General features: G+C 28.3%; 2 protein-coding genes across 2 annotated transcripts; one reads left to right on the top strand and one right to left on the bottom strand.

Annotated features, from left to right (window-relative positions):
• Positions 1-97: 97 nt before the first annotated feature.
• On the bottom strand, positions 98-2,243 carry LOC124952551 (DNA-directed RNA polymerase II subunit GRINL1A). The gene is made up of 6 exons (XM_047502607.1): positions 1,913-2,243; positions 1,600-1,790; positions 1,344-1,516; positions 1,031-1,286; positions 594-965; positions 98-502 (listed from the first exon to the last, which is right to left on the bottom strand). The coding sequence occupies exons 3-6, from the start codon at positions 1,493-1,495 to the stop codon at positions 284-286; spliced, it is 999 nt and encodes a 332-aa protein (XP_047358563.1). The 5' UTR covers positions 1,496-1,516; positions 1,600-1,790; positions 1,913-2,243; the 3' UTR covers positions 98-283.
• Positions 2,244-2,540: 297 nt separating this feature from the next.
• On the top strand, positions 2,541-11,473 carry LOC124952548 (glutamate dehydrogenase, mitochondrial). Its single transcript, XM_047502599.1, has 8 exons — positions 2,541-3,434; positions 8,635-8,835; positions 9,326-9,559; positions 9,647-9,804; positions 9,892-10,047; positions 10,144-10,354; positions 10,450-10,604; positions 10,697-11,473. Exons 1-8 carry the CDS (start codon positions 3,005-3,007, stop codon positions 10,811-10,813), a joined length of 1,662 nt encoding a protein of 553 aa, XP_047358555.1. The 5' UTR covers positions 2,541-3,004; the 3' UTR covers positions 10,814-11,473.
• Positions 11,474-11,618: the final 145 nt, after the last annotated feature.

Below are 11,618 nucleotides of genomic sequence, written 5' to 3' on the forward strand. Positions count from 1 at the left end.
TATCCTTTCTTCTTTACCTAAATTTACAATTTTAAGTAAAATAAAATAAAATTAAGGTATTTTTAGATTTTTCTAAGATGCTTCAAGAACTAATAAATAAGATATTAAATTATTTTTATTTTTTAATGATATTAAAATACAAATATTTTTTAAATTTATATATACAATATTTTTCACAGTATTTATTTACAAAATGAAACAAACTGTACAATTACATTTCAACTTGTTTTAGGAACGTTAAACTTATAGCTTCCGTTTCTATAATCTTTAATTGATTCTGTGTTTAACTTTTAATAGAATCTATTGTATAAACGATAGTCCCTCCTTTATCATTATCTTCATCGTCATGTACTTCATCTTCTTCACTTTCAGAACTAGACGAACTATCGTCCTTTATAGCTTTATGTATACGATAATCACCTACATTTTCTGGTATATAACCGACATTATGCAAACCTAATTGTTGCGCTAATCGTTCTGCTGCATGTTTTGCTTGCATTTCCTATTAAAACAATATAAAATATATATATTAAATAGAATAATCTTTTACAAAATATAACTTGATTTCTTTATAAAATGATTTGTCTTGTTACCTGTAACTTTTTAACATGTTCTCTTTGCAATTGTAAAGATTCATTCAAACTTAAAGGCTTTATAGCACCATGTACTATATGAGGTGGAGTAGCAGCAGTAATTTCCCAATATTTTGTATATTTTCTTTCTTTCTCTTTCTCTGGATCATGAACATTACTCTTACTAGTTTTATATGGTTTAAACGGTTCCCTTTTTAATAAATTTTTTTCCTGAGATTTTTCAACTTTATCAATAACATATTTTACATGTATTGGTTCTGGAGATGTTCCATTTTTAAAAGATTCAATTTCTTCTATGTCTTCTGGCTTTATTAATGATTCCACTGGTTGTAAATGTATAACTTTTTTTTTATGTACACCAGTTCCTGTAGGCTATTATTATATAAATATTGATAAAAATATCTGTGTTCTTGTAAATATAGTTTTATAGAACTTACTTGTGCTAAAATCTTTAATGGATCTTCTTCATCATCACTATCCAATTCAATGATTTTATTTTTATGAATTTCCTCTGAATAAGAACCTGTCCATTCTAATTCATTCATTGCTGCTTTTCCTTCAGATGCTATATTCAGTCTTGAAAGAAGTACAGCTGCTTTATCTATTTCTTTTTGATTATTGAGTATATTTAATAATTTATCTCGAAATGCTATGATCTTTTCCCCTTTATCGGGAAGCATTGAAATGAATTTTCTGAAAAACAATATATAAGAAAATATTAAAATAAAACTTGTATCACATATTACTCACCTATTTGCTAGTATTTTATTTTGTCTATCTAGAAGTTCTTCTAATTCTATCTTTGGTTTATTAGCTAAGTCGTCAATATGTCCTTGATTCTCTTTTTTTGTTGGTGGTGGTATATCCCCTGGTATTTTTTTAACAATTCTTTTCGGATACATTTCCTTTTTTGAATAGATAAACTGTTATTGGAGAAATATATCATGAGTAAGAGTTGGAATCAAACAAAATTTAATTAATAAATGTACAAACAATGTAAACGTACCTTGTAAAAAAAACATTTAAGTTTTTGATATTTTTTTAAAAATTAATAATTTTGTAGGACGATATCACAATAAAAGGAAATACTATATAATATAATAATGCAGTTAAGTAATTTAAAAAACGTTTAAATAATGACTCATTTAATCACTCATAACCTAAAAATTGTTCTGTTAATGTCAATTCTATGAAAAACTAAAGACAGAGAGGAAAAAAATATATCATAAATTAGTTTGTGATCTATATATCTGTATACAACGGAAATTGTACTTTTGTATTTAGTACATCATTTTTTAATGAATGTGAAAAATACACACACTAACGTAACTGGAAATACGATCGGTTCGTGAAATATATACTTTATATGTCCAAGAATTGTACATATTGAAATATATATAAGAAATTAATATTTTATTATTTACATAAAAATCTATAATTTATACGATTAATAAATCTTTTAAATTTTGCGCGAATTAGCGTAGATGGCGATTATATTTTCACTTTCATTACACACACTGATATATAGAATAGAACTATCTGTTCTATTCTTGAATAATGGAATTAAATGATGAAGAGGCAGAATATACCTTGTTAGTGTACAAATGTATTTATTAATTATTATAAATTATTAGTAAAAGAGAGAAAAAGAATTGTTTTTTAGGAAAAAATAATTTTCTATAAGTTGGCAATACTATACTGATGTTTGTATAAAGGTAATCTCTTATACAAGAAAACTTTTTTAATGCAATAAAAGACAATCGAATTTTGTTATTCAAGAACGTACTGAAATTATGTACTTTACATATTCGTTTGACAACAAATTGAATTTAATTTTTAATTTTTCTACTTCTTAAGTATACGCGACTAGATGGCGCTTGAGTCAATTCTGAAATTTTATAAAAGGCGAGTTGCTTTCTTCGGAATTTAATCTATGGATCAGTGCTTATATCTTACCGTCGTATCGATAGAGGAAAGGAGAAACCCAGCGTATGAGACGATCAGTCGGTCGGTACTGAGTACTTAGGAAAGGTGAGGCGTAATAGGTAGTAGTAGGTATTCAGCTAGGCGACCAAGTAAACGGGCAGGAAGGGCAGATTAAAGGGCAGGGGAAAGACCAGATAAAAAAGCAGATCTAACAAGAAAAAGAAAGTCGTAAATAATAACGAGTCATCAAAACTGTAAGTCATCAAAAACGTCTGTTCAGAATTGTAGTTGCGTTTTTGGATTGTTGCTTACAATACAAAAGGAAGATATTCGACGGACGGATAGAAAAAAAGGCGCTGAGAGGACGCCTTAAAAGAAAGGGAAAAAGAGAAAGAGTGTAACTGCCTACACTCGAAAAAAAAAAAAAAGAAAATACTCCGAATATCGCTTGGTGTAATCGCCAATTTTATTGCAAATAAAGAAAAATGTTCCACGTGAGAAAATTAACGAGATCACCGATCGGCTTGAAACAAGTACCTAGTAATGATGTGCTCAAAGGCACGCTCGTTCGAGCTACGGCAGCCCTGCAAATGCGAGGTTACGCCGATCATCAAATCCCTGAACGTTTAAAAGATGTGCCGAATGCAGCAAATCCAAAATTTTTTGATATGGTCGAGTATTTTTTCCATCGTGCTTGTCAAATTGCCGAGGATAAGCTCGTAGAAGACGTTGCCAAGCGTTCAAGGCTAACAGTTGAGGAACGTAAGAAAAAAGTCAAGGGAATATTAATGCTGATGGAACCATGCGATCACATTCTTGAGACATCTTTTCCTCTCAGACGTGATTCCGGTGATTACGAAATGATTACAGGTTATCGAGCTCAACATTCGACACATCGAATACCTTGCAAAGGAGGTACGTCTATTCTTTTTTTATTTATTATTTATTATTTATTATTTATTATTTATTATTTATTATTTATTATTTATTATTTATTATTTATTATTTATACGTCGATTACTATATGATTTATAACGATTTAACTTAATGATTTATTTACTTATTTTTTATTTATTCTTTTTTTTTCTTGCTCACTGCTAACAACGTTTTATTCACTTTGAGAAATTTCGTTATACACGGGATACGTACGATTCGCGTTTAATAAAAAATTTTTTTTAAGGGAAAAAAAAAAAAATCGTTTTCATTTGACTTTGTGATTCAATTCGTACGTCTTTCTAACGAGACAGTTGAGTTTGTAACGTTAGATCAGCTTGTAACAGTATCTTATAGTTTCGCTTTGTGCCTCTACACGCTTTGTGTATCTATTCGCGCGTAAAGTCAAATGAGGAAGCGTTATGACGTATTTTTAATTATTCAATGTCATTAAAATTTCGCTAAAAAAAAAAATAAATGTTTTTGATTATTTAAAAATTTCTAGAAGAAAAATGCAAAGTAAAAGTACTTTAAGGTAAATTGATTTGAAAACAAAAAATCATGACGTAAGTGAAGACTGGTTGCAATCAATTTCGATAGAACGATATTTATATTTATATTAGTATGGCCCAATCAGAATCCAATTGAGTGGTCTCTTCTTACATCATGATCTTATCTATTTTATTTAAAAAAACAAATGTTTTAACACGTTTTAACATAGTTCTTGGTTCAATCAAGATGCTATAAAAATGTGAAGAAGCGTTTGACGTTGGGGATTAAAGAAGATCAGTTTAATTAGAAAAATATTCTCGATGAGTTTGTGGCCTGGTTACGTCATGTATTGTCGACAATAAGAAAGATGAAAAATGAAGGGATAGATATTAAAAATTTTGTTGTATTTTATATCAATTATTTAAAAATTAAAAAAAAAATATATATATATGTGTGTGTGTGTGTGTATTTATGTGTAAGTAAAAGTATTTTATAAAATCTATATTTTTTTTAAACTTTTCTAAGTAAATATTTAAGTATAATTAATATTTTTAATTTTTCGATTGTAAAGAGTAATAATTCATAACCTAAATATATATTTGTGTTAATAAACAGATAATTCAGTACTTTAGTAGGTATGTTAAAAATTATTTTTTATTTTGATAACATAAATTTTATGATATAATATTTACGCATATAATATAAAACTGATCACATTGTAAAATGAAGTTAATCATCTATAATATTATTCTTTCTCTTCTTTTTATATACGATATGTTACTTTCTTATCTGGAAAATAATGTGGTAATGTAAAGATTAGAAAAAAAGAGGTACAAAGACTGTTTCAAAGTGTCAGTTGAAAGAGTATTAAACAAATAGAAAAACTTATATTACTAGCGATTAATTTAATTTCATATTATGATCAATTTCATCTTACAATTAGTATAGCAATCTTAAAATACTTACAGAAATATTAGATCATCTGTCTATTGATGCCTATATATACTTGAGTTATGAAACTTCACTCTTCACAATTATATAAAGAAAAAGATTTCATAAAGCACGTTTTAGCATGCATTTGCATTTATGCGCGTTTATTTTTTTATTATTAACACATTAATTGTCATATTGATTATTTTATGTTGATGAAATAATTCTTCTTTGATAATAATTTCAAATAAATTACAAAATGAATTGATTATTTTAGAAATTTAGAGCACAATAGTAATAACAATAAGTAATAAAATTTATACTTTTTTTTTTTTCATTTTTTTTTTTTTTCATTTTTTGAATTTAAATATTGTAGTAGTTGGATGTTTTTATGCACGAATATTGTTATAGAAAGTAAAATGTAGAAACGAATATACATTCGTATATCATTCTTCGGAAGGAAATTGTAGTATACAATAAAAAAAATATGTGATTCAATCTTTATCGGTATCGATATTCGGCAAAATATGGATTGCATCGCTTAGAGTTAGCTGACCATTCCTTTCGTTCCCAAGCTCGCTTTTATGGTTACATTGTTCGCGTATGTAAGGACTCTTAGCACACTTGTGACGATTTTACGGCTTCGGAACTTACGAAGAGGCGGTTTTAACCTCAATACTAGAGGACTAAATTATCGCTTGATTCTTCGACGAATGAAGAGGGAAGACGCTGAAAAAAAAAGAAGAGTTAAATATTTTATCTTGTTCCATTGTTTTTAATGTCTAGTCTTTTTTTCTTTCTTTCGATTTTTTTTTTTAATCTCTTTCCCTCTCTCAACAAATTTTTTCAAAGGGAATGATTAAAGTACAGTAGAATCATTGACTGCGTTCAGCAGAACAAGCAGCTTACTACGTTTTTTTGAATGTATTTTTTTTTTTTAACTACTATATATTCCTATATGTTTGGTCCAAGTGTGAGCCGTGTTTCGTTTCGTGATTAAACTTCGCATAATTTAAATTAAAAAAAAAAATCGATATAATGCTATTTGTCATATTGGATGAAGACCTTGATTTAAATTAAACCAACATGACTAAATAAGTAAAAATATTTCTCTTATTTATTTATCATTATATTGTATATTCTATATTTTAATAATCACTTTTTGCGTACATTCTTTAATAAATAGATTAAATATTTTAAAATATCATTTTTAGATACATATAAATTGAACGAAATGACTGAAACTAAATTAAAAACTTTTTTATAAACAATTTTTATATTAAAATCTATAAATATAATAAATATTCAAATAAGGAAGGTTATATTGTAATAATAAAGAAGATTAAATGTATTCACGCGCACGTATGCAAATTCTTTGTAAAAAATGATAGAATTAGCGTGCGAATGGTTGGTTTGTGAAAAATTTATTCACGGATATCGAGTTACATCAATAATTCGCGCTTAGTGCGTCGGACTTGACGTTACAGGTTTAAAAAAAAAATTTATTGTCGTGTGTAAATTATTGGTGCGTTATATGTTTTTTTCACGGTGCGTATTATGTTTTTTTATGAAATAATTTAACGAAAATAATTTAACCATTTAACGTATAAAAGAAAAAGAATATATATATATATATATATGTATATTCGAGCTGAACGAAAATTAAATTAAATATTAGGTTAGGAAACAAAATAAAAATATGACAGGCTTCGAAGGCGTTATAACTTTAAATCAAATTAAATTTATTCTTTGATAATTCTTAAAAAAAAAAAAAAAAAAAAAAAAAAAAAAAAAAAAAAAAAAAAAAAAAAAGCGCTCGATATTATAGTTATTTAAAGAGATTTCTTTACAACATTTATTTTGAAAGGTATTTAAAATGCTAAATATATATTATAGAATTATATATTAAAACATTACTTGTCTTTTTATAGCACCTTTAAGACATAACATCCGTGATACTAGATTACGAAATATGATATTTCGTTATCACCTTTTGTTTTAAGAATCATGTGAGATAGAACGAAACGGTTCTCTTATGTTAGCCAAATAAATAGAGAGAGAGAGAGAGAGAGAGAGAGAGAGAGAGAGAGAGAGAGAGAGAGAGAGAGAGAGAGAGAGAGAGAGAGAGAGAGAGGGAGAGAAAGAAAGAGAAAAAGAGACGAAGATAGAGAGAGAGAATATGTATAATGCAGAATGTTGTTTTTTTTTTTCAACAAGATGACTCACTACTTAGATATTTACTTAGGTAATAATTACTTTGTTTATCACAATCTGCTTATACATTCCGTCACATGTCCAGGCTTTACTTACTATTTCATATCGAAGAAGATAAAAGTAAGCGAAAAAAAGGATATGGTTCGACAAAACACAGGTCTTATTTACTTAGATTCTTGATAACAGAATTGATTGACTATATCATTTATATAAATCATTTCTGAACGTGAGTATATCTCGAATGCTTTGAAATATATGTATGTTTGAAAAATTTTACGATGATTACGTCGTCTAGATATAAACATATGTTGCTGCCAAATGTTCGTTAGTAATTTGGCATCAAAATTAATCATACGATATAACTATAAAACATTCTCAATGACAATGACACGATATTTAAGGTCAATGAGCTCTTTTCGTAATACAACAATTGGCTCTCGCATTCGTTCATATCGATTTATTTCTTTCTTTATTATTATTATTATTATTATTATTATTATTATTATTATTATTATTATTATTATTATTATTATTATTATTATTATTATTATTAGGTAATTATTTCATTTACAGAGAAGGTATTATTGTATAAAAAACCACATTTATATTTTTTCGGTAATAATGATTACTTAACATATGTTATATATTGAGTATATATATGTCTATATATAATTGTTATATATATATTGTTACGCGCATCCAACAACTACGTGTAAAAACTTTAAACGACTTTTAATATTTAAGAAGAAACAGTTTATGTACAATTAAATAATTTACAAGAATATAATAATTTATCCGGGACGTGAGTTACGTCCTGTCAAGATGAATTTTCTTTGAAGACAGACAAAAGCTCGTTGTTACATGTCAATTTTTTTCATTGCTTAGAAACGTTCTGTCCGCTCTGAGTTTACTCCGAACTCGTCCAGACCGGTTGTAATAGTATATTACGCATTATAAACGTATATATAGTATGTTTACGAATATAAAATATTCATATACATATTTAATATATATTCAATTTTTAATGAGCTCTTTTTTAAAATAAACTTTATAATATGCTAAGTCAATAGTTTGCAGTTGTCGTGAAAAATAGTGAAGGAAAAAGATTATTATCCGAAATTCAACGTTCCAAAAATCGATACGATCACTTGAATGTACGATCATTAGTAATCTACTTGAGATAAGTTCAGTTTGTCGTTCGATAAATTGATCAAAGATCTTTTTCCATTAATGGCTTGTTTTTCAATAATGTCTTTTGGACATAAATATGTTCAAGCATTAGTGAGATTACACAAATTAATTTGCGTAATGAGAAATAAATTGCTATATTTAATAGGATTATGATCTAGAAAGAGTCGCATTATTTTCCCATTATATTTCTTTATTATTATTATATTTTTTTTATTTTTAATCTTATTCATGATTACGTTGATATTTTTCTAGAATAAATTAGAAGAAAGTTACAAAAACTTAGAACGATTTAGAAAAGCATAATTGTTTTATTTTGTAATCACAATTATTCTAACAAAGTTTATATATTTTGCAGGTATCCGTTTTTCCATGGATGTTTCTCGAGATGAGGTAAAAGCTCTATCTGCATTGATGACATTTAAATGTGCTTGCGTGGACGTACCTTTCGGTGGTGCTAAAGCCGGAATAAAAATCAATCCTAAAAATTACTCCGAGCATGAACTTGAGAAAATCACAAGGAGATTCACATTGGAGCTTGCAAAGAAAGGATTCATTGGTAAGACTTCCTTTTTAACTAAAAGTGACGAACTTCAAGATTTTATATATCGTACAATATCGGTTTTGGCATCTCAACCAACAGCGTCTTGTTACGTCATTCCGTATTCTTGCTGCGTCGACGTTATTACATTTGTGATAATTTTAGATTATATCTATCGTAGAAAATTTACATTTGTGTGAGCTTGCTTAAAATAACCTGTACCTTGTTGCTATATGTATTATAATATAAAGAACAAATTTTATACACAGAGGACACAATTGGAACATTACTAACATGTAGCTTCTTGAGGCGACACTTTTTGTTTTTTAAAATTTCTGTCTTTTTTTCATTCATCTTTTGTGTGTCTATAAATAAAATAATAATGATACTTATATACATACCAGTATCTTTCGAAACGAAATGAGATGATACGCAGAAAATAGAAAATAAAAAATAGTGAGCTTCTTTTTTGAAGAGGGAAATTTACCGATATAATTATCTTTTGTAGGACCTGGTGTGGACGTACCTGCTCCCGATATGGGAACTGGAGAACGTGAAATGTCTTGGATAGCTGATACCTATGCAAAAACGATCGGTCATTTGGATATCAATGCTCATGCTTGTGTAACTGGTAAGCCTATTAATCAGGGTGGAATTCATGGACGGATATCTGCGACTGGTCGTGGAATATTTCATGGATTGGAGAATTTTATTAACGAAGCTAACTTTATGAGTATGATCGGTACGTATCCCATTCATCATTGAAAATTTAGACTTTTTTTATGGAATTAAAAGCTTTAATGTTTTCTTTAATATATTGATTATTTAGGTACTACACCTGGATGGGGTGGAAAAACTTTTATCATTCAAGGTTTTGGTAATGTTGGTTTGCACACAATGCGTTATTTACATCGTGCTGGTGCTGTTTGCATAGGAGTCCTCGAAAACGATGGAGCAATCGTTAACGAGCAGGGCATCGATCCAAAGGTAAAATCTTAAGAGATCCATCTTTTATATGAATATCAATCATACCAATTGTAACGCTCGTTCGAATATTTCTTTTTTTTATTTCAGCAACTAGAAGATTATCGTATAGAGGCTGGAACGATCGTCGGTTTTCCCGGGGCCAAACCATATGAGGGAGAAAATCTTATGTATGAGCCTTGCGATATATTTATTCCTGCTGCAGTAGAAAAAGTCATTACCAAAGATAATGCCGCCCGTATTCAAGTAAATATTCACTAAATTAAGATGATGATAAACGAAGGATCATAAAAGAATCGTGATATTATTTATTTGAATTGTTTTTTTCTTTTTTTATATTAGGCGAAGATAATAGCAGAAGCTGCCAATGGTCCAACGACCCCAGCTGCCGATCAAATACTTATCGACCGTAATATTCTTGTTATACCAGATCTTTATATTAACGCCGGTGGTGTTACAGTTTCTTTCTTCGAATGGTTAAAGAATTTAAATCATGTGTCATATGGTCGACTCACTTTCAAATACGAACGGGAATCCAATTATCATTTACTTGGTCAGTCAAATACAATATCATAGTGACATTTAATATCATAAATGATGTATAAATTAGAAATAATTTTATTAATATTCTCGTTGACTACGTTACAGAATCTGTACAAGAATCCCTAGAACGTAGGTTTGGATGTGTTGGTGGTCGTATACCTATTACTCCTTCGGAAGCTTTCCAAAAACGTATTTCCGGTGCATCCGAGAAAGATATTGTACATTCAGGATTAGATTACACAATGGAACGATCTGCCAGGGTATGTATTATTATTCCATGAAGATTCTTAACGATGACAATGATATAATTTATTTTTACTTATAATTGTACATTTTCATATTATTTCTATAGGCCATTATGAAGACCGCTATGAAGTTCAATCTCGGACTTGATCTAAGGACGGCAGCTTACGTAAACTCAATCGAAAAGATATTTACAACGTACTCTGAGGCTGGTCTCGCTTTTTAAGTACTAGTCAGAAAAAATTTATTAAACGTAATAGGGCGAATACGATAATGGAGTGCTAACAAAATGTCATAAACCAGTATTTCAAAAACTATTCACAGTTTTGCCACTGGTAATGTTGACCATAAGACAAAACGTTCCATGTACATTGTTTTATGCATCATTCTTCAAATGCGCCGCAATAATTTGCCTAGTGCATATATATATATATATATATATATATATATATATATATATATATATAAATTATACTTAAGAGGACTACGTGATAATTATAGATACAATTTCGCGAAATCGCGACCAATATAAAATAATGTTCACTCATTTATCTAATTGAGGAAATATTTAAAACCAGTGCATTTTTATATTTCAATTTTTATTCATCGGTTCTAACGTTTAGGACACCGATAAATTTATATCAAAGTGATATACGATTGAATATTTTCGCGCTTTAAATTTTGCCATATACTAAACTACTGCCGTATAGTATATCCATTGAGGGTAAAAATGAAATTTTTAAAACGTATTTATAAAAAAGAAAAGACGTTTTTAATAAATCAAGAAATATAATACATTATACACTAATATTGTCATAAATTTTAGGCTGATGTTAATAAACACACAATCATAAGTGAATATAAATTAGATAATTATAATGTAAAACATTGGTTATTGACCCTATTATTAATCCTTGAACCTTTTACATATGCTTTACGTGTAAAAAAGTCAAGCTCGATGGAACACATGTTTTTATTCTCACATGTAACATTTAGAAGCTGTTCACATATCTATAGCAGTCATAGTTATA

Source organism: Vespa velutina, chromosome 10 (genome assembly GCF_912470025.1).
Source record: "Vespa velutina chromosome 10, iVesVel2.1, whole genome shotgun sequence".
Lineage (NCBI taxonomy): Eukaryota > Metazoa > Arthropoda > Insecta > Hymenoptera > Vespidae > Vespa > Vespa velutina.